Source organism: Haliotis cracherodii, unplaced genomic scaffold (assembly GCF_022045235.1).
Source record: "Haliotis cracherodii isolate W230 unplaced genomic scaffold, xgHalCrac1.p SCAF_18, whole genome shotgun sequence".
Lineage (NCBI taxonomy): Eukaryota > Metazoa > Mollusca > Gastropoda > Lepetellida > Haliotidae > Haliotis > Haliotis cracherodii.
The window spans coordinates 8,116,609-8,140,914 of record NW_027266273.1 but is presented as its reverse complement, the minus strand read 5'-3'; the positions used below and the strand labels follow the sequence as shown (position 1 = coordinate 8,140,914).

The window sequence follows — 24,306 nt, the reverse complement described above, 5'->3', positions numbered from 1 at the left end:
CCACGCTGTGAAATACCTTTCAAGCGAAGATAAATCAAACATTCAAATGATCAGTTCTGAGATCAGTTCTTATTTCTTTAAAGGTCTTGAATGGGGCATGAATGTTCAGTTGTGCTTTTACATGGGTGATCAATCAATTGTCGGAAAATTTAAACGTGTCGAATGTTTTGTTTCAAAGAAATGTTTAAGCGTGACAACACTGGGCACGTAAAATCAAAACAATGAGAAAAAAGTTATGATACATAATGTACACTGAAAAAATGTATGGTTTGCAGGAAATATTGTGTTATGGTACAAAGGATAATATAACCCTCAGTTCCTGCCAATAAGTGAAATACAACCATAATAGGTACAATTTGTGAAGTCCATTTTAGGTTTTCCGAGTCGGTATATTGCTGGAATATTCCAAAAGGCGGCGTGAACCTATACGCACTCTTGAAAAAAAACACAAAACACGTTAAGTAATAAGCAAAATAGGTTTATTGTAAAGAAAATATAAAGAACATATATATATTTCAACTCGTGAGCACATCTTTGGAAAAATACTGATTGGTCATATGTTTCTATTTAAACATCGATACAAATGATATACAAAATGGAATTTGTTTTCTATTCTGTTCACTTAGCGAGTGATAAAAGACATGTATGTATATAGGAAGGGTGGTGTCAGGTTTCAAGGTTGACTAGAGGAGGTAATGTTTCAAGGGGAAATGCATATGGTTGAAATGCCGATTACATGAAACAACACGAGTCAATATTTACAAACTACGAGTCTACACACGGAAACTCTGTTTTTGCTCCGTGTGTGAAAACTATTCAATCTAAAACTACAGACCAATCTCATCATAGGTATAAGAGTAAAATTACTTACGAATACGGTTTTCAGATTCAAGCGTCCTATGTTGTGACCATTATGCTTTTATGTACTCACAAAAAATTCAAAATTGAAATACAGAAATTGTAAAACATCGTTAAACTGTACCGAGTTATGTCCCTTTAGTTTTACACATAATCGAAATACCCATCAATAAGCGTCTTGAAAAAGGGCTTTCCTGACTAACAGGGGTCACTGCAATGGTACATACTATAACAAAGGTTTAATGCATAATCCATAACAGATAAACATTGCACATACGTCACTGAGATTCTGAGGCGAAATGAGACGCAGGAAGACTATTCTAGGTCTAGAGCCAATGTAGGTAGTGTCATGTGACATTGGTTCATTGTAATTAGTGTAAATATCAAGTGTAAGATTGATATACAGCATAAAATGTGAAGTAACAGACAGGCAAAGCAGTGTTGGGATTACTTGAATCCGACTTGCTGGGACTGCCATTTTCTTCAAGCGAAGCCCCCTTTAACTGTCACATACGCAACATAAGATACGGCGTAAAATGGTAACACAATGATATGTTGCTATTTTACGTCAGTAGTAAATATCACTATCACAGGAAGATGACGATCTGCATCAATACAAAAGACAAGCATAGAAACATAAACATCGCAATATAAATATATTGTTATGTTTATATTATATGTACATATGTTATAATGTGTATATGTATATAAAGGATAAGGAAAATGTCACATAAAACAGAACAAAAATAAAAATATATCTTTACATAATTTGATATATTTGCATGTACAGTCTTTGATTTACAGTATCAGAAAAAAGTGAAAAGGTTGTTTTGTAGTTACAAGAAATGAAAGTCTTTTGTGTGTTGTAGGATACATACATTTCTAGAATCTGAGTAGTGGTTATAACATGCAGAATATGACAATTTATTGATGATCTTTGTGAAAAAATGATATTCTTCCGTTTGGGGCAAAAACCTCTCTGCATTTACACATCAACATCTTTTAATTTGCAGCAACTCAGAGTATAAAGTGTGAAACTAATTCTTGATACAATTATAAGTAAATACAGTGATGATCTACCGTGTTGAGCAATGGGGTATCCACTCCATGTACTTACAGGTCAACTTCTTTCAATTTCCTGAGGTGCGTTGTGGCGCCATGTTTCTCATCTGCAATCACCTCCATCTCCATCTTGTCCCTGTTTTCTAGCTCCTTTTTTCTCTGTTCTTTCCTTTCGTACCTTATTTCTCTGTTTTTGATGAAGAGGCGCCACAACTCCTCCACGATGTCCCCCAATACCATGATACTGGAGTTGTTGGCCACTGCTCTCAGAACCAGAACCCCGTCATCCCGAATATAATCATCAATAAACTTGCGACATAGCTCTTTTTCATCGGCAACGTTCACGAACAGGCTCAAATACTTTTCGACGTAACGCACCCGGTTACGTCTAAAGATGAGGTTGTAGCACCACATGAGCGTCGACACTGCGTTGACACAGGCGAGGAGCAGCAGCCAGAACCACAGGATAGCAAAGATCTTCTCCGACAGCATGTTGATTGAAAGGACGCACTGGTAAGTGTAGGTGAGGATGTTCTGTTGTTGACGTATTTTGACGTCACAGTAGGTGACTCTTGGAAACGCCCTGGTTTCCTTGACTTCGCCATCTGCCAGAAGGTTGGTGAACACCAGCATGCCAAAGTTGGTGAAATCAAATCCGAGGAGTGCGTTAAGAAGGAAATATTGTCCAATTGCGTTAGCCAAATATAAAATCTTGGAAAAGAAATACAGTCCAACTAAATATGTTCCATTGCGGGATCCAAGGGGGAAGAACAGGATGCTAAGTCTGGACATCCGGTGGCGCATGCGCGAGAAGATGGTATACCTACGTTCGCGTTCAAAGATAAGCCAGCTGTGAATGTAGGCAGCAATGTTTTTGATGGTCTTGGCTCTTTCCTTTGGCTCTGAGTATTGAGTATCCTGTGAAAGGGAGGTAATTTTTTCAATGTTGATCCCGCCGTTGCTTTGGCACAGCTTCCATATCATGTTCGGCATTTTAAACATCAGAGCCTGAAAATAAGAATGTTGTTATACGCATTAAATTATGACTCGGTAGTGTGCTATTTGGAGGGTGCAGTTTTACAAATTGTCACTTTATAGGTGAGGTGAAAAGGGGTTTAACGTCGCGTCCAGGATGATTTCACTTATGAAGCGACGAGCATGTGTGTGTGTGTGTGTGTGTGTGTGTGTGTGTGTGTGTGTGTGTGTGTGTGTGTGTGTGTGTGTGTGTGTGACTGATGCCCATTTATAGTGCTAGCCCACTGAGATACCATTTAAACATTTATTCTGACTCCGAGCCGACCAGTCTTTGTTTTAGTCCCTTAATGCCGAGTGCCAGGCAGGTTAACATTTAACGGTAGAGCGTAGCCGGAGATCGAACCCCGGACCTTCCTCTCTCTCCGGGCGGACGCTCGACCACTAGAGGCGGTCCACTTTATTGGACGTAACGTACATATTGTTTGTAAAATAGGAAATCGGCATGGAGACTATATTTTATTACATGCATTGCGGTCTGTGTTATTGTGAAATAAAAGAAATCGTGGTAGGCGTCGTTGGTGTCATTATCATCATTAGCAGCTTCATCATCATCATCACCATCATCATCATCAGTATATTTATTAGCGGAGAAGACGTTGTGTTCATACTTAATAGCGTTGTGAAGGGAAGGAGAGAGTAGTAGAATGCCTTGATTTAGCAGGTATGCAGTGGTCGAGAATGAGAGATATGTCTCGAGACTCACCTGGACTAAGAGGATGAGAGGAAGCCATTGGTAGTACTTGAGTTCCCCCTTCAGACGCTCCTTCTCCTCCACGGGGAGGGGATGGGTCAGAGGGGCGTCGTAGGTATTCTTCACCCAGCAGGCGTTGTGAATATAGTCCGCCTGAAAAAGTAAATGTTGTATTTCAGAGGTGAGGTGAAATGGAGTTTAAAGTCGCGTCCAAGCTTATTGCACTTATAAAGTTCGTGCGTGCGTGCGTGCGTGCGTGCGTGTGTAATGTTCGGACTTCTGTCGGTTTTATAATACTAGCCCTATGAGATGCCATGCCGCAGGGATACCCCACTCAAACACAGTATAATGACTCCAGTCGTCGTTTTATCACCTTAGTGTCGGTACCAGGTAGGGTAGCAACAAGTACCCTCTTTTAGTGTTGGGGATCAAACACATACCTTCCGTTCTTTTTACCCTAGACCACAAAAGCGATCGTAACATTTTTAGATGTCTGGAGGGATCAAATACAGCATGTCTTAATGAAGGTGAAAAGTTAATAACAATCAGTATTGTTCCGTTTTAGTTTTCAGATTGTCCCTGCAAGTTCCCCAAACCAATTTAACTGCCATGCCTGTCGTTCCTCCATGTATTGTATGTGCGATAACCATAGTGACGGGATTGAGATTTGGAAAAGCGACCAGCACAAAGAGTTACATTTTACTTTATCCCGCTGGCTTTTGAAACTGCCAGTCCCCCCTAATTTTTGCCAGTCCCAACATTCAACAAATAGAAAAATGTGTGAAAATTATTTGCTTTTAATTCTTTCAACATAATGTTCAGTGAAAAGATGTCATGTCTGAAGGAACTTTGTCATTCACACAAACTGCAGTCACAATTTTCTCTCTTTTTTTAATATTTTGAGACAAGGTCGCTATAAATGGACATTTAACCTAGAAATAGACCAGGGAAAACCCTGATGGTAACAGACAAGCTGACTTTGTTCGAAAAATGTACTTATATGAGTATCACCGATGTTTTGTTCAACAAAGAAGGATTTATAAGTTATTGTATTTGCCGGTCCACAGGGACTGGCAGTCACATGAATTACCGCTCCAAGCCTAATTTTACTTGTAAAAAACTGGTAATTACCGGTAAACGGGAACGCTGACCGTCAATATGTGTATATACTGACACCCTCTTCTGACTTCTGACTGCATACCCTGACGCCCCAATGTGACGTGTGACTATACACTGATACATTATAATGATGTATTACTTTACACTGATACATTATAATGATGTATTACTATACACTGATCCCCAATGATGACGCAGATACTCTCTGGTGACGTATGACTATAAACTGATACCCTCTGATGTCGTATGACTAAATTCTCTGATACCCTCTTGTGACCTATTACTATACTCTGATATCCCATACACCCTGACCCCCTCTGATGGCGTATACCGTACACCCTGACCCCCTCCGGTGGCGTTTACGTACACCCTGACCCCCTCTGGCGGCGTATACCCGTACACCCTGACCCCCACTGATGGCGTATACCCATACACTCTGCACCCCTCTGATGGCGTATACCGTACACCCTGACCCCCTCTGATGGCGTATACCGTACACACTGACCCCCTCTTATGGCGTATACCGTACACCCTGCACCTCTCTGATGGTGTATACCGTACACCCTGACCCCCTCTGATGGCGTATACCGTACACCCTGCACCTCTCTGATGGTGTATACCGTACACCCTGACCCCCTCTGATGGCGTATACCGTACACCCTGCACCCCTCTGGTGACGTATACCGTACACCCTGACCCCCACTGATGGCGTATACCCGTACACCCTGCACCTCTCTGATGGTGTATACCGTACACCCTGACCCCCACTGATGGCGTATACCCGTACACCCTGACCCCCTCTGATGGCGTATACCGTACACTCTGCACCCCTCTGGTGACGTATACCGTACACCCTGATCCCCACTGATGGCGTATACCCGTACACCCTGCACCTCTCTGATGGTGTATACCGTACACCCTGACCCCCACTGATGGCGTATACCCGTACACTCTGCGCCCCTCTGATGACGTATACCCGTACACCCTGACCCCCTCTGATGACGTAAGGCCAGTGACCACATTTCCCACTTACATGGTCGGTATCCTTAGAGATCCAGCACTTGATGGGGCTGCCGGCGAACTGAGTAGTGGTGATGACGAGACAGAAGAATGTGAGGAGGAATGTCGTCCAGTTGTGGTTGAGGCGGTCGGAGAAACCGTCGTCACAGGGAACGCCGACCCCCACGAGGTCTGAGGCCGAGCCGAATAATGATCCGAGCACACTAAGCCTGGTAAACCATCAATAAAAAACAAGGAAATAAAACACTTTGTTCTTCACTTTCTATAGATCTACACATCCCTGAATATTATTATAAGTTCCCTATTTCCCATAAATTGACAAGACTATTTTCCGAAAACAGCACAAAACATTTACGAAATTTATGTAACTCTTTACAAATGAATGAGTTCTAACATGCAAACAATATGTATAGTACTATGTCTTAAATTGTTCTATGCATATTTATCTAATTTTAATTATATCTTGTACTCTAGTACCACCGCGGGTGGTTTTACGTATATAAATGAATGAATAAATGTCACTCAAGTATATACGTATTTGTATTCATCTTCTTTTTCATTAATACATAGCTAAGAATCATGTAGTTTGAAGTTAATTATTCGAGCATGGCGCATGATATTCGAAAGCTCCTTGTTCACGATACGATATAGAAAGCGATACTTAAATCGCGGTAATTTTGCGTGATTTTTTTTATTTCATAGAGTAAAAACACTTTTAAAACGGCTTGAACTTCCTGAATATCTGGTCTCATATTTGAAAATATATAGGTCTCATTTCAATTTAATTTTATTCAAATTGCAGAGAAAACTGTCAAACCAGTTAGAGAAGACTAGAACAGAATGTAAGTTTTATAACCATGTACACTGTACAATGTAGATAAAGCATTAATTGATAATGATATAATTGTTTATCAAAATGTGGGCTGAACACATTTTGCATTGAAGTTTTTAATAATCCATGGGTGAGTGAGTTGGGTTTAACGCCGCTTTTAACAGTATTCCAATTATATCACTTTTGCTTAATGTGGGAAGAAAGTGATGCAGGTCTAAGACGTTAGCCACTTCGGTGAAACCCACGAGCACGGGTATGGTGCAGAAAAACCTAGAAACATAATCGGGGCGAACCGGGATTCGAACCCACAATCAAAATAGACGCAACTACACGGCGAATCGCGGCGCCTTAGACGACTAGGCCCCCCGTGCCTGTTGTTAAATATGAAAACAGGTAAAGGCGTATCGCGTGTCATCTCTGAATATTTTCGATGTTTTGGTGAATCGTGACATCCCTAGTGAATAACTATCTTGTAATACCAAAATGTCTAAATATTTTAAACGAATTCTAGAAAATATACAACTGGTTATTCGTGTGTTTTCCCTCGATATTTCTAATATTAGTGGTTTTCTGAGAAGGGAACGATACGCACATGGTGCACCACCTACTAAATTTAAAGTAGGCTAACTATCAATACATTGGGCTGTTATAAGCGATCGGGAATATTGCTAAAATCAGCGTAAAACCTATACAGTCATACGCTCCATCAAAAATGAAATGCAAATAAAAAGAAATTCTTTGAAAAATTTCATGTTGTTCAGATCACTTGTTTTAACAACAATGGAATTGAAATCTCCCTGTCTGGAAATGATTCCGAGATTTTATGAGAAACTAACCGGTTTACGTGCATGACGTCATCACGTTCATGCAGATACACACCAGGTTCTGACAACGCGGTTGCAACATAAGGGACATAACTCCTTAAACGCCCGCGTTATAAATACCAGTCGAGGTTTCTACCAACAACATGATGATCACTGCTCGAGCGTTTCAACAGGGAAATTTCCTAAGTCTGACGGAAATGTACGAGCCGTGCCGACTGTCATGTGACCTGGTTATTTGAGACGGCTATTGCAACAGACCCGGACGCTGTTCTCGGACTCCGGAAATCCCCGTTGGACTTGGGAGCGTTATCAGTGACAGTCAACATGACTAAGAACAATCCAACTGTCACACAGTGCGATGTCAATAACAACTTCATTCTTTGATAATATGGATTTTAGGTCCAAAAGTTATTGAAACTTGCGCGTATACATTTGTTAATTTGGTCACGTGACACAATTCCAGCATGAAGGCCCGTTTGTTGTTTTGAAGTTAACTTGTTTTAAAAGTAATTGTTTCATGTTTGTATCAAAATGAATATATACATTTGTCAAAATAAGATGGAATAACTTCGTTTTGGCGTTTATTCTAACCTTATGAAAGTGTAAACATTGTTGTCTCCGAAAATATACAACATGCCTTTTTAGTGCAGTGGTTAAATCCATTTATTGCAAACCCAGTTACCTTTTGTGCAATGTTTAAGCAAAGACTTATAGATAATCATGTACAAGAATGGAATTGTACTATATCTAAATCATCAAAACTTTCTCTTTATTGTAATATCAAAGCTGTTTTGGGTTGCGAAATATACTTAGATATTTCACCTTAAGAAGATATCTTACTTTGAAAATCTGCTCACAAGTTAAAATAGAAACTGGCCATTATACCAATATAAATAGAAATTGTAGATATTGTGATTTTTGTAAACAATCTAACATTGGTGTTATCGAGGATGAGTATCCTTTCTTATCAAAATGTCCAAAGTTTAACAATTATAGAGTTAACTATATTACTGCATATTACTGTTAAAACTAAGATAAAATGAAAACGTTGTTAAAAGGTAACAGCGAAACGCCTATATACATTGCAAAATAGATCAAATCCTCCTTCTATAAATGGGATTAAATGAGGTGAGTTAACCACTTAGAAGTAAGTAAAACAAATCAAAAAGAGATTCAGTATCCCGAAAGGCTGCTAGCCCGTGGATAGTTATATTTGACGCGGACCAGTAATCATTTGTGTCCTCTGTCCTATCTGCCGAGTACTAGTATTATATTCTAATTTACTGATTGTGTTAACAGCAGATTGAAACCAACATTTACGATATACTGATACAACGTCATACATGTTCTATACTTTCCTCACAACTACCCGGTACACATGCCTGTGTTCCTTGCTACTAGTACGATATAGTGCCTGTGTTCCTTGCTACTAGTTCGGGATAGTGTCTGTGTTCTTTGCTACTAGTTCGAGAAAGTGCCTGTGTTCTTTTTTACTAGTAGTGGATAGTGCTTGTGTTATTAGCTACTAGTTGAGGATAGTGTTTGTGTTCGTTGCTACTAGTTGAGGTTAGTGCCTGTGTTCTTTGCTACTAGTTGAAGATAGTGCTTGTGTTCTTTGCTACTAGTTGAGGTTAGTGCTTGTGTTCGCTGCTGCTATGTGAGGAGTGCTTGTGTTCTTTGCTACTAGTTTAGGATGGTGCTTGTGTTATTAGCTACTAGTTCAGGGTAGTGCTTGTGTTCTTTGCTACTAGTTGAGGATAGTGCTTGTGTTCTTTGCTACTAGGATAGTGCTTGTGTTCTTTGCTTTTAGTTAAGGATAGTGCTTGTGTTCTTTGCTACTAGTCGAGGATAATGCTTGTGTCCTTTGCTATTAGTTGAGGATAGTGTTCGTGTTCGTTGGTACTAGTTGAGGATAGTGCTTGTGTTCTTTGCTACTACTTGAGGATAGTGCTTGTGTTCTTTGCTACTAGTTGAGGAACGTGTTCTGGTAGGGATGCTCGTCAATTGGACCAGTTTCATTTAAATGTATTTCAAGTTTGGAATACCTACATAAAAAGTTGAAAATGCCAAGCTTGTGCTTACTCTTGATTATACTGACACAATCACAACGTCTGAAATTGCCCCTCAGTAAACTTTGAATCAATAACATGTTTACAGTTGGCATTGCAAGCAATGGGCATTTCCACATTTAATCTCTCTTGACGAGATAGAGAAATGGATTTTCAATGAAAATTACAGTGACCATCTCGATACAAAAGAAAAAACGAGAATAATTTGTTAAGTACCATATTTGTTCTGACACTTCATATTAAATAATGCTAAGGTCTATTTCGTATACGTAAAATAGTTGTATATTCAGATTGCTCGTTGTTATTACATCAATGGGCAGATATGTTATGCATCATACATATCTTATGCATTGTCTATTTGTTGGTGACTGGTGTCACATCCTAAATTGATGACCAGAAGAAAATTCATGGCATTGTCAGTCTATCAGGACAGTACAGATCAAGGCAAGATTTGTGTACAGACACTTTTAACTCTGAAATACCCCGGCTCTATAGTACGTTCACACTCATTTCTATTTTACAGAAATCCGTGGAAAAATCTGATGAAATGCCCAGGCACATGAAATTCATCGTACCTCCTTTAACAGTACATATAGACATTTTTCATTTTCATTATTATCATTAGAGTAATTAATGCTTGTGGAGTGAGTGAATATTGAATAGCATCATATTTTGCAATGTTATTATTCATCCATATCATATTGTTATTGATAACCTCTGCAGCTAAACATGGTTTGCTTTGGAAACAATAATAGCCTCAAAATTTCTTTCTTTTGTTACCGACAATAGAATATTTCATATAATTCATTAAGGATACAAGGAGATGTATCGAAAATGTTATGTGTTTCCCCAAAAGTAATTTTCATATAATTTTACTTTTGGGTACGTTGAAACTAAAGGAGGCATCCCAAGAAGCACCTAAACTGAAAGAAAGTCTTTATCCATGTTTGATGATGGATAAGAATGAAACAAACGAAGAATGGTTATACAATGATTATGTATTTGATACGGGTAGCATAGTTGAAGACTTCAAGTATTCAGTGTTGTCAGCTTAGGATAAGGTTTGTAATTATTTGGTCAAATCCAATTTTCAAGTGAATTCTTTCTTTTGCCCGGTAGTTTATGACGAAGCAGTGAGGATCACATACGTGGTTACCAGTGTTTGGTTATTTGTAAACCTTTATGAAATATTGATATTCTCATATTTGTTTTTCTTCATGTACTCAAAGGCGAAAGAAACTATGATAATGTTTTTATGTTTCATATTGTCATAAAAAGAAGCAAATAACTCCCCACTTTCCCTTTGTCTTCCAAGATTAACAGTGTACTGTAGTTTCAGTGGACAGAAGAAGGAGACATAGGGTTATAATTATTTTAATAGAAACAAAAAAAAAATTCAAAAATATAATTCTTGCAATTTCTTCTTGCAATATCAATATCATTGGTTATCAATTTTACATTTATATCATCACAGTTACTTTTGTTTTTGAAGGTAGAAATATTTAACGCCATCGTCAGAGAATAACCAGCCCCGATCAAGTAAATTGCTATATAATAATATTATACAATGCACCTTCTTATACTTTCATTGATTTTAAAGACCCGTGAAGATCCGAGTTAGAATTGGTCTTCAGCAACCCATGCTTGCCGTAAGAGGTGACTAACGGGATGGGGTGGTCAGGTTCGCTGACTTGGTTGAGGCATGTCATCGTATACCAATTATGTGGATCGATGCTCATGATATCAATCACTGGGTTGTCTGGTCCAGACTCGATTATTTACAGACCGCACATATAGCTGGATAATTGCTGAGCGCGGCGTTAAACAACAAACAAACAAATTGATTCTAAATACACTTTCAGTTGAAAACCAGCACTGAATAAATAAACATTGAAAACGTCGAATTACACAATTTATATTTCCCCACTGCTTCAATTGAAATGGAAGTCATGGAGACGATCGACATTACATCGAGTTATCGGTAGTTCGACGTAACCTTTAAGACCATATAACCGCCAGTGTTCTGCCGAGACCTAAATCCTCGCTTTAATCGACATATCCACTTAAATGAGTTTGAATATACAAGATTTCCACATTCATGTGCACAACTTGCCATTCATACAGACCCTCAAACCAAGAAAATATATCCGAAAACTCTCTAGACTCTCTCAAGTCTAGATTGCTTCAGTTTCAGAAATTGAAGAAACACTCTTGGCTCCTTGTTATTATAATTAAACGACACATGAATAAAAGAAAATATTTATATTAATGATAGTCTAGCTAGTGTACAAATTTACCAAAGACTACACAAATCCATAATGGCATTTCTAAAGGAAGCGAATGTGGTTATTAGCCTAACAGAGATGTAATAATTATTCCATTTTGTCTGCGATATTCTGGTGTTTTGTAAAACAAATTTCACAAATGTGGAATTGAATATTAGTCCACAGGGCTCCTAATTATGAGCACACCGTTGCCGTTCTATATGTCTACTTAAGCAATTTTGTTACTAATTGTTAATCTTACATTGCTGACTTCAGAAAGTTTGTTTTCATCAAAGCAAATACACTGAGGACGATATCCGTGTCTAACTTTCAGTGTCTAACACGATTCAGATTAACGTATGACAAAGCGGATAAAGTTGGAAAATCATATATTTCTGCTAGACATGCATAAAGTAGATTTTAAGTTTACTTACATATCACGCGACTTTCTCTTATTTTGACTGAATGTCAACTGGAAGCGAATGGCTACGTGTTCCGTTATAAGCGGAAATTATGGCGACATAGCGGGGAGTGGCGATAATATGGACCTTGTAATAGGCTACGTCATCAGTCCTATGTTGATATTCTTCACACTGTTATTTTTTTATTCTTATCCAAATAACTTTTATTCTGAATGTTGATTTGCCACAAGTGCAGTGGGGGCGTCAAAGCCGCCCGACATGCCGTTATTGTGGGCGAGATTAGACTAGGCTCTTGTCTCACAGGTTGCTGTTATTGCGCTTTTCTGGTTGCGCATTTTATCAAGGAAACTAGTTTGCAATGCGACGCTGTGACTCTTTGGTGCTGTGAGTGATGCAAGGGAGGTAACTCTTGGTCGTCAAAATCTAACGCGACAGTCCCAGTTGATAACTAATTGGTTCGCCTTGTTAAAATAACAACAAACTTTAATTCATTTCAAGGTTATCATGTCACGCGTTGACAATGAAATTGATTGGATCCCACGGATAATAGTAAAAAATTATATGACTCATAATCTTTTTATGTCTGCAATTGTCCGGTGATTTGTCATTGAAAATTGTGGGTGGATGAGACTTGGGGTCATTCGTCACTACTCGCCCCTTTCCGTAACCGCTATTCGGCTTGTCCCGGAATAACACGAGTTGGTCACGAATGACTTGGGGTATGGGTGGGATAAGTTTTGGGATGGGATAGAGTTTCCATAAATCATAATAGTCGACAGAGGTTTGAAAATACCCAACTGAGTGAGGGCTTTAGGTTGGTCGAGTTTTTTTGCGGACGATTGTTCCAAAAACTTACGATCGTTTTTTCGACAATCAAACTTTAAAACAGGGCTTGTTGTTTTTTGTTGCTTTAAAATATTTCTTTATGTGATCGTATAAAATGAAATTGGTTGGTAGAAACACAAAATATATGAACAACAATGTTTGTTGCATGAAAATTCATATGACAGAACAGGCTTTTGCAGTGGGGAAAGATTGATATTTAATTCCACAATGAGTGAAACACCAGATTATCATGGACAAAACGGAATATTACTTCGTTGTTAAGCCGATAACAAATCTCGCCATAATCACATTCAATCAACCATGCGCGTATATTCATTAAGGTGAGGCGATATGGGGTTTAACGTCGCGTTCAGAAGATTGTAACTCTGTTTTGAATGGTGCCATTTCACGTGATGAAATTTTGATTGCCATAGCAAATTTGAAAAATAATAAAGCATGTGGCCCTGATAGAATTATTAATGAATAAATTAAAACCACTCAAGTCATTATGCTACCTGTATATCTAAGGTTATTTAACAAAATTTTAGATGATGGTGTTTATCCAGAGCAGTGGCTCAGTGGTATAATTCGTCCTATCTATAAAGGTAAAGGTGACAAATATGATCCAGAAAATTATAGACCAATCAGTCTTTTAAGTTGTTTTGGCAAACTCTTTACAAGCATTATAAGTAATAGAATCCAAAATTTTATAGAAGACCAAAATATTTTATCTGAAGCGCAGACTGGTTTCCGTAAAAAATATTCTACAAATGATCACATATTCACCCTTAAATAATCGTAATTCATCGATACGCCTCGGTCGAAATCACCTACATTGTACGTCTGTGTCGACACTTTATGGTTTTAGAGTGTTGATAATGTTCTTTGGTGTTTCCCTGCTTTCACTATCAAGACCGCCTTGATAATCTAATGATATGGCGGAACTATTTTTAGTGTGGAGGGTCACAGAAGGTATGGGTGGTAAGCAGTAGGCCTGATGAAGTCACAAATGACGTTATGTATTAATGCGCCAGTGCGGTCATGAGAATAGACACAATACGCATCGATTAGCTGCTAAAATGGTGCGATATATGGATGTCTAAGACACAGATTACTCTACTCGTTAGATATGTATTGAAACAACTCGTTGTTCGATAACTGGTATCTGACAGACACGTGTGTCTATTTTTAACAATTACTATCTCATATTGGACACGTGAAGCCTGCCCTTGAACATCGCTGTTATCAATTTCATGGTCGTTATCCATATCATTAAGAATACACAACATTCTCTACAACCAGGGAATGTCCAGGAAACCCACGATTCACTGCAACTAGCAACGACAGAGTCTCTGAGGGGTACCCCGTGCAGTAAGAGCGTCTCTATCCACAGGGAGTCACCATGCTACAGTCTCTAACACAACTGAGCTCCTATGCAACCAGAGAGTCTCTAAAACCACTGAGCTTCCATGCAGCCGGAGAGTCAAAAGCCACGTGAGTCCCCAAATACAACCAGAGGGTCTCTAACACCAGGGAGCTCCTATGCAACTCGTGTCTCTAACACCAGGGAGTCCCCATGCAACTCGTGTCTCTAACACCAGGGAGTCCCCAAATACAACCAGAGGGTCTCTAACACCAGGGAGCTCCCATGCAACTCGTGTCTCTAACACCAGGGAGTCCCAATGCAACTCGTGTATCTAACACCAGGGAGTCCCCATGCAACTCGTGTCTCTAACACCAGGGAGTTCCCATGCAACCAGAGTGTCTCTAACACCAGGGTCCCCATGCAACCAGAGAGTCCCTAACACCAGGGAGTCCCCATTCAACCAGAGAGTCTCTAACACCATGGAGTTCCCACGCAACCAGAGAGTCTCTAACACCAGGGAGTCCCCATGCAACCAGAGTGTCTCTATCCACAGGGAGTCCCCACGCAACCAGAGAGTCTCTAACACCAGGGAGTCCCCATGCAACCAGAGTGTCTCTATCCACCAGGCAGTCACCATGCAACCATAGAGTCTCTAACACCAGGAAGTCCCCATGCAACCAGAGAGTCTCTAACACCGGGGAGTCCCCATGCAACCAGAGTTTCTCTATCCACAGGGAGTCCCCATGCAAGTGTATCTATCCACAGGGAGTCCCAATGCAACCAGAGAGTCTCTAACACCAGGGAGTCCCCATGCAACCAGAGTGTCTCTATCCACAGGGAGTCCCCACGCAACCAGAGAGTCTCTAACACCAGGGAGTCCCCACGCAACCAGAGAGTCTCTAACACCAGGGAGTCCCCATGCAACCAGAGAGTCTCTAACACCATGGAGTCCCCATGCAACCAGAGTGTCTCTATCCACAGGGAGACCCCATGCAACCAGAGAGTCTCTAACACCAGGGAGTCCCCATGCAACCAGAGTGTCTCTAACACCAGGGCGTCCTATGCAACCAGAGTGTCTCTAACACCAGGGAGTCCCAATGCAGCCAGAGCGTCCCTAACATCAGGGAGTCCCAATGCAACCAGAGAGTCTCTAACACCAGGGAGTCCCCATGCAACCAGAGTGTCTCTAACACCAGGGAGTCCCCATGCAACCAGAGAGTCTCTAACACCATGGAGTCCCCATGCAACCAGAGTGTCTCTAACACCAGGGAGTTCCCATGCAATCAGAGTGTCTCTAACACCAGGGAGTCCCAGTGCAGCCAGAGTGTCCCTAACATCAGGGAGTCCCAATGCAACCAGAGTGTCTCTAACACCAGGGAGTCCCCATGCAACCAGTGAGTCTCTAACACCAGGGAGTCCCCATGCAACCAGAGCGTCTCTAACACCATGGGGTCCTCATGCAGCCAGAGTGTCCCTAACACTAGGGAGTCATCATGCAGCCAGAGTGTCCCTAACACCAGGGAGTCCCCATGCAACCAGATATAGTCTCTAAAGCCACCGGAGAGTCTATAAACGTCTTTAGAGATCAGTAATTGACTTACTTGACACGGGCACTCTAGATCTGCACCAGGCAAGTTCGTAAACAAGTACAGTGAATTCTAAGGTCATATTGCACGTGTCCTTGGGACCGGAGAACGTCATTCTGGTCCTAACGTAATGCTTTTAACAACGAATCTATGGGTCTACTCGTATTTGATAATTGCACAGTTATAAGGATTGCTTCAATTTGACACAAAAAACAACAAAACAACAACAAATACGACTGAGAAAATGGACTCAAAAGAGCATAGTAAATAAACCAATAACAAAAAACGTCCTTGTCTCGAAAGATTCAACAAGCGAACGGCATTCATAGATTGCAATCTCAGCTAGCCTGTCACAAAGTGCAGGGCTCCCATTATCTGGTGACGTATGCACCTCCATGTGCAATACTGATACAGGCTACAAGGTAATGGGCGGTATTTATTGTTATCCTTTTGTTAATCATAATTATACATGTGATATTATCTGTGATCCCCGACAGTCGACATGTTATACTTTCAAATACATGATCTCATTAACTGACCTTCACTTTAAAAGGTCGTTTTATCATGTTTATGATACAAGGTAATTGCAACTTGGTGTCATATTTCCCGTTCAGGCGAATTGATAGTGACTCAATTACGCATGATTGGGATATAGTTGGAATGATACAACGGACGCTTTTAGCAGAGATTTCTTATGATTATGGTTAGGATTAAGATTATTTGATTAGACATAGAGACATGACATTTTAACGTAAAACACCCTCTTACTTGTTTTTTTCATGACGTTTTCAGGCTGCGTCCTGTACTTCATCAATTCGTTTTCTTGATATATCATGAAATTATGATGTTCGTTATAATGTGTCAAGATGTGTATTGTATGGTCGTCGTAATTGTTACATTGTCTTTGTTCTCGTGCAAGTTACATATTTGATTGTGTGTCGACATATGACTAATGTGACAAAAATTAATTAACATTTATTAAATATAATTAATACATAATTGGGACATTTTGTCGGTAACGGATTCAAGGCGAACAATCTGTTTTGACCAACATCGCATAGGTCCCTTACTAGTACATAGTGTACAACGATAGTACGTCTTCAAACATTACTACGCAGTTCATGTCCCGTAAGAGTAATTATTATAACATTTGTCTTGAATCATTGAAAAATGTTTATCTAACAATAAAACATGCTTTCTATATTTCCCATAAGCAGGGGTGGTCTTCTCGGTTTTTTCAAATATAGACAGTACTTAATGTATGTTTATTATTATATGATACTGCCATTTACGTCCATATTGTTTTCATTTTTATGGATGAAGTATCTCTCTTGTGTGACGTTTCACTGTCGGAGAAGAAAGTAAATGTATTTGCTAAAGTTTAGTTGACATATAATGTTTGTTATGTCACATAATTATACAATGACAAAAGTATTCGATATGTGTTGTTCACAATCCTTTGGGATAAGCATCAAGGCAATGATGGTTCACGAACATATTACCAGATTTCTAAAATGTTACTTGTATCAATGCAAGTGTGGCCTCTGAACCTGACATGCTGCAATTGTTGTTCCGAAACATCAAACTTCTTTAATGTGGGGACTGTAAATAAAAACGCCAACAACTTTTCCATAAGTTTTTTAGGGAGAAATGGGGAAAGAAAACTATTTAATGAGAAAACAATCTAAACATCGTGCTTAATATAATATTTACATTTTGAAACCTCGTCATGTTAGAGTCCATGACATTGAATGTCCAAGACGTTGAATTTAGATCGAAATATCAAATTCTAACGATTACAATAATGTGTATACACGATTGCATTTTTAATGGGGTTTTTTTCATGTTCGTTCATCTTACTTGATACACGAAGAGCCATAACTATACAAACTATAGAAAAGAAACTATAGCTGTAGAAACTCTCAGTTGATTTTATGATATGTTTGATTTTTAGTTGAAAATATCATAAGTTAGCGATATAATATCCAAATAATCAACTTACTGGCGCTTAGCCAGCACTCGGAGAATACTTCTACATGGTAAATTTCTTTAAATATAATTTAATTTAAAACGTTTTCAAAATTCGAAAATATCATTATACACAACTGCTGACGAGTATCTTAGACATCTTATCTTTGAAAATCAATACATTTGTTTTTTAGTTACAAATTTACAATATTTCAAATATGGTAGGAGTCATGTTTTGCAAATTCATTTCTTATCCCGGTCTGCACTGAAACGTTTTATATTTACACCAATTACCTAGCCGCAGATTACTTTTTACAAACTGTTGCATAAATGAGAATGGTTAAATATACGTAATCAAATGTAACAACAGTTCTTTCAATTTTTTAATTACATAAAAAACAACTTTGTATACTTTCTTTTTCCCGGCACTTTACGTGTATGTTACATGGATTATGTCGATGTTGTTGGCAATTTTGTAATAAATCAAAAACAGAGAATTGAAAATAAGAATAACTGACGATGCAAATCAAATGATTACACATCGTTATTTCGTCATGATGTATTTGTATATATTTACAAAATGGAATCTGTATGGAGACTGTCTGCAAAATTATATGTGAAATTCCTGCCATAATCTATAGTAGCTCTCATGCATGTATGTAACTCGTACTAGAAACAGGTATGTGATGGAGTTGTCAAGGGACCTGTGAAGATCCGGGGTAGAATAGGTCTTCAGCAACCCATGCTTGCCGTAACAGGCGACTATGTTTGTCGTAAGAGGCGATTACCGGGATCGGGTCGTCAGGCTCGCTGACTTGGTTGATGTACGTCATCGTATACCAATTGCGTGGATCGATGCTCATGATATCAATTACTGGGTTGCCTGGTCCAGACTCGATTATTTACAGACCGACGTCATAAAGCTGGAATATTGCTGAGTGCGGCGTGAAACAACAAACAAACAAACAACACTATCAAGGATGGGTGAATTGTAAAGAATGAAGTGTTTCTGACCCTTTGGTACCACCCCCACTGCATCTACCCACGCCATAGCATGAACTCTCAATGGTAGCTCTGGGTGAAACATGTAGAAACACTCGTGAAAAAAGTAGAATCATAAATCATCAACAATATTACTAGATCAGACAGCAGAGAGGTATTAATGTCTAGATATAGGTCGCTCCTGTCCGCGTTGAAACTTGTTTAAAGGACATGTCTTCATTATCAAACCATTCTTAAAGATTTAGTATATATTTTAGAAAATTGCCCCTTGTATACGTATTTTAGGGAATATCTTTTCGAGAAGGATGTGACATCTCGGTGTACTTTTATTCATGTTACGGATGCAGAGAAAGTGCTCCATATTTCATCATGCATGGTCTTGGATCAAATTTCAGCGAAAACACGGCACTCATATCTTGGACAGACGGATCAATATCATGGATAATGTCATTTAACAATGTTGATTTATCTTTACACTTTTTATTTCAATTTAGTTTTCTATTTACATGTTGTAATATGTTTCTTTGTAAATGATTTTTTAGGTGTTTATTGAGGTTGCCACCGGTGGGGCAGAATGACTCACACTTTTTCGCGAACACCTGGTATTATTACTATTTGAAACGTATGTCCATTATGTAGTCGGAATCGTACAATCGACTCTGCTTTTAGAAAGGATTTCTTATGATTATGGAACGAATTGTGTTGCTTGTATTTACCGTTGTCTTTTCTTAACTCCGTATGAAATAGCTCAGTGTTTGTTAAATGTGTGTCACTGTGATGTGTGGTATTCCATCAAGGGTGAGACTGTAATAAACAATATTTCTGTATATTTCCTGACCAAGAAAAAAGTTAGTATTATTGAGAATACGTGTAAAGTATCATTGAGCAAAGATACAAAACTATATTATACGTCAGTCCACTTTCGGAACGCGCTAATGTTAGCTAATGCTAATTTATTTATTTATTTATTTATTTATTTATTTATTTATTTATTTATTTTATTCTGTATGATTTATTATAAGCACCTGCTATAGACGAGTGTTAATGAATATGTTTAGAGATTACAGATTGGTCACTTTCATACACATATTTCAAGTTCATATTTCCAGTGTGTTCAAATTGGCTCATTGAGAGGAGGGGTTATACATACGATACCTGGCCCAGTGTTGATACACTAGAAAGAGGGAGATTGAGGAACATATTTGACTGCTTCTGTTCAATACCTATTCTGTAACCATCGGGTTATAGAACAATTAGACTTAATGTGTTTAAATTATTCACGATTAAAAACATCAGATATACTACTCAAAAATATTTTAAGAACATCCGATTTTTTTACATGACTAGCGAAAGCGATGTTTCAGAAATCTATTGGTGTCTGACAAATACGTTGAGAGAAAGAAATATAGAACCATGTGGCTTATTCCAGGCGATCTATGAATTAAAGCGACAAAGCCATTTCCCTGATCATAAGAAAACTCTTCTAAAAGCAGAGCTCATGTTCAGGAATAATACAAATTGATATTCCCCGATAATACACATTCCCTTTTACATGTACACGCTTAGATAGGTACAATGTATCTCATACAATTGCCGCTATATCCCACTGTTGATACATGCGGGATTGGAAAAAGTATGGAAACTTGGATCTAGAAGTGTAGTATTAATCGTCACCGTATTCAACGTTGCAGAATGTACAAGAAGGCTGTGGAGAGGTTTGTGGCGTTGAAAATCTTCAGTCTCATCCGTGATGACGATGTCGTGGATCAGCTACATCACCGGATGCTGGTGATAGCGATGGTCATCCTGGCTGGCTTCTTCAGCGCTAAAACAAAATGGGGCTCCATCGACTGTTGGGTAAATTTGGGTCACATCATACGAGATATTCAAGATATATGTGTCGATACCGTGAAACCCCGATGAGGCTCTTAGGGACTCATCATTTATTATAGGGAGGTGGGAAAAAATGACACAGCGAAAGATGGAGGGATCGGCAAAATTAATCATAACTAGGGGGTCTCAAGACCGATCTCAATGGTCCAATACAATCCGATCTCGGCAATGTCGGACAAGGCCATTTTATGAACAGGGGGGTTCAGTTTGGTATATCCTGAATATTCACAACATCAAGACAGTGAAAATTATTTTATAATTACATGTATGCATAATCTCAAATGTAATTCATTAAGCATTGACATATCTCTCCCAATTTTGGATGCTTCCGTTCGGCCAAGCTACATCGAAAGGGAACACCTCACTACCATTTCATAAATAGCATTGTCCAATTAACGACGTCATCAAGTTGCCAGCGTTATACAATGTTTGAATCTCCAGAAATGACGTCAAATTAGAAAAATATTTATCTTGAAATAAAAACACGCCCCGTTCTTCATTGTTCGTTGCGATTTATTAGGTAGCTATCTTATATTTATAGATCAAGTCTTTGATGCGTACCCTCTATCTGTGAATTCGGTATTGTGAATTGACTGGGGATGGCACAGAATAGCTGTGTTTCCAAAATCTTATTAGCTGCATTTATGTAAAAGGGAGCGTGCACGACTTCACTTCGTCTGTCCCACTCCTCGTGCAGCGCCAGTCCAAGTTCAACCAACGTGGTCGGCGGCCTATGACGTTGACGCACACGTCTCCCAATCATGTCCCAGACGTGTTCAATGGGGGAACGCTCAGGGTGATTACTCTATGTATGTTGTGCTACTTGAAGTGAGCATTGACGATTCGTGCACGGTGAGCACAGGCGTTGTCGTCCTGGAAGACAAAATGTCGCCCCACACGGTGTGTCTCGATAGTGCTGTCCAGTGGCCCTTCCGTGCACACTATGGAGAGGGGATACCTCAGTCAAATTAATGTTGTGCCACCCATCACCTTTTCATATCGACGTCAACCAGGGACCAGAGGCGACTAACGGGATCAGGGGGTCGGGCTCGCTGATTTGGTTGATGCATGTCATGTATACCAACTGCGTAGATCGATGCATTGTCTGGTCCAGACTCGATTATTTACAGACTGCCGTCATATAGCTGGAATATTGCTGAGTGCGGCGTTAAACAACAAACAAACAAAACGATGTTATGTAGTACGTCAAGCAGAGTGTACACATAGGTGTATTATATCATAAGCTACTCCATCGACACACTGGCTTGTAGTGGATTAAACTGGGGCAGGTACAATACGGGTATGATAGTACAGGCTCCCCATCGACACACTGGCTTGAAGTGGATTAAACAGGGAGACAGGCGTTTTAGAATATGTTCCCCTTTGTTTTGCAGGTTCCTAAAGAGTATAACGACGATAATTTCAAACCCTACATCCACCAGTACTGTTGGATCAGCAACATGTACAACGTGCCGTTCAGTGAATACCTCCCCGAAGACGTTGACGAGAGAATGTCCGCAGACAGAAGTATCCGATTTTACCGCTGGGTGTTTCTGATGTTCATTGTACAGGCGATAATGTTCAAATTTCCCAATTTCATTTGGACGTCCTTCAACTCCTTTTCCGGCATCAACATTAAAAAAGTCGTTCAACTGGCCCTTCAGACTCAATTGGACGGAGAAGAGGATAGGGAGAAGAACATGAGGTACACAGCCGAATACGTCCACAGATGGTTGAAGTCATACAGACATTTTGATTCCAGTCCTCTCGCGAACTTTCAGTCCAAGCTCTTCAGCATCGCCTTCTGTTTTGGAAAGCGCTCGGGACGGTTCCTGACAAGGCTCTACCTATTTGTCAAGCTCCTCTACCTCACCAACGTCTTGGTCCAGTTCCAGATCCTGTCGGCCTTCCTCGGTTTCAACTTCTGGGGTTACGGAGCCGACGTTGTGAGGATGTTACAGGATGATGCGCCAATGGAGGACTTGGACAACTTCCCACGGGTTGGCATGTGTGACTTTCAGATACGTCAGCTCCAAAATATCCAAAGCCACACGGTACAATGCGCCCTCCCCATCAACATGTACCTGGAGAAAGCTTACGCTGCGCTGTGGTTCATCATGGTCATCCTTGCACTGGTGACCGCCCTCAGCCTCATCAAGTGGACAGTGGAGGAAGTCTTTACCACAAGGAGGGAGAGATTCCTGAGGAAGTATCTTGAGATGCTGCGAGAGAAGGAGGATGACGTGGAAGTGAGGTTGTTCCAGCACTTTGTGAGGCGGTATCTGAGAGATGATGGTGTCTTTCTGATGAGGATACTGACGAACAACGCTGGGGACATTGCTGCCTTTGATATCCTGAAGCTTCTCTGGGCAAAGTTTCAGAAACAGCAGCACAAGACGGATGGTGAAGAATATACTCCAGATACCAAACCTCTTACCAACGGACAAGAGTAGATCCTTGTTTAACTTGGGGACTGGCTTCGGATCAATTGGCAATGCCAGCAAGTCTGTTTGAAGTCCCCCAACCACAGATGTTTGTCTGTTTCCTACTTCCTTTTGATGAAGTGGATGGAATTGAACTCTTAAAATGTCTCAACGATATTATGAATCGATAATCTGATCATTAAAGAATCGATTTTTAGCAGAAAAGTGTCTTGATAAATGGGGTTTCGGTGTACAAATATTTACTCTCTTTGGTTCAATTTTATTTGTTTTAACTTTCCATGTTGCACAAAAATGTATCCTCCCACAGAATGAATAATATTAATTTGAAGAAATTTATCCCTTGTAGAGTGAAAGGTCTTACCCCCAGGATAAATCGAAAATGCACAACAATGAACGAATTCGGAGATTACATGCAATTGTATAAAATATCAACACCTTGTTTGAGACAATTACATTCGGCGACACATCTGTCTCATTGAAATTGAAGGGAACATTGACACAATCTTGATACCAACAATTTCAACTTAGCACGCTGCTCTGATATAAGTGTTGTTATAGGAACAGTATAAATTATCATACAATCTTTACATTATTGTGTGTGGGAGAAGATGAAGCATATGTACATGTTTCAGTATCAAAATCTACTTTTGAAAGTTTGATATGACTGTAAGCCAAGTGATTGGAGACAGTTCAACCGAACGCCTGTTGATAATAATCCCTCCCAAATACAACTGACCATGAAGATGATACTATAACACGTATGAAATTACTTGAGATATAGTTGGAATTTTACAATCGAGACCAGTGCTTTTAGCAGATATTTCTTATGAATATGGAAACCTTAGGGTTTTGTCGCTTATATATAATCATGTGTGCTTAATATTTCCAGGAATGAATAAAACAGCATTGTGCGCTTTGACCATGAAGTGCGTGTCCTAATTTCATTCAAGTTTATTTTTCTCAGTATCTTGGTTTAATCATTGATCACAAACTAACATGCAGTGCTCATACAGACTGCATTAACGA

General features: G+C 39.5%; 3 protein-coding genes across 3 annotated transcripts; 2 read left to right on the top strand and 1 right to left on the bottom strand.

Annotated features, from left to right (window-relative positions):
* Nucleotides 1-462: 462 nt before the first annotated feature.
* Nucleotides 463-12,314, bottom strand: LOC139465739 (innexin unc-9-like). Its single transcript, XM_071247573.1, has 4 exons — nucleotides 12,209-12,314; nucleotides 5,799-5,994; nucleotides 3,659-3,799; nucleotides 463-2,928 (listed from the first exon to the last, which is right to left on the bottom strand). Coding segments are annotated over exons 1-4 (1,296 nt in total). The 5' UTR covers nucleotides 12,211-12,314; the 3' UTR covers nucleotides 463-1,971.
* A 2,671-nt stretch (nucleotides 12,315-14,985) lies between these two features.
* LOC139466025 (uncharacterized) lies at nucleotides 14,986-15,939 on the top strand. The gene has a single exon (XM_071248040.1). The coding sequence runs from the start codon at nucleotides 14,986-14,988 to the stop codon at nucleotides 15,937-15,939; it is 954 nt and encodes a 317-aa protein (XP_071104141.1).
* A 374-nt stretch (nucleotides 15,940-16,313) lies between these two features.
* Nucleotides 16,314-24,195, top strand: LOC139465222 (innexin unc-9-like). Its single transcript, XM_071246894.1, has 3 exons — nucleotides 16,314-16,395; nucleotides 20,635-20,800; nucleotides 22,231-24,195. Exons 2-3 carry the CDS (start codon nucleotides 20,636-20,638, stop codon nucleotides 23,287-23,289), a joined length of 1,224 nt encoding a protein of 407 aa, XP_071102995.1. The 5' UTR covers nucleotides 16,314-16,395; nucleotide 20,635; the 3' UTR covers nucleotides 23,290-24,195.
* Nucleotides 24,196-24,306: the final 111 nt, after the last annotated feature.

Bases quoted from the DNA above. Each gene is read 5' to 3' on its own strand.
- LOC139466025 (XM_071248040.1), top strand. From the start codon at position 14,986: ATGCAACCAGAGTGTCTCTATCCACCAGGCAGTCACCATGCAACCATA.
- LOC139465222 (XM_071246894.1), top strand. From the start codon at position 20,636: ATGTACAAGAAGGCTGTGGAGAGGTTTGTGGCGTTGAAAATCTTCAGT. The intron at 20,801-22,230 runs GTAAATTTGGGT...TTTGTTTTGCAG, and splicing joins GGGGCTCCATCGACTGTTGG to GTTCCTAAAGAGTATAACGA.
- LOC139465739 (XM_071247573.1), bottom strand. The intron at 3,800-5,798 runs GTAAGTGGGAAA...TTACTTTTTCAG, and splicing joins TCTCTAAGGATACCGACCAT to GCGGACTATATTCACAACGC. The intron at 2,929-3,658 runs GTGAGTCTCGAG...TCTTATTTTCAG, and splicing joins CTCTCATCCTCTTAGTCCAG to GCTCTGATGTTTAAAATGCC.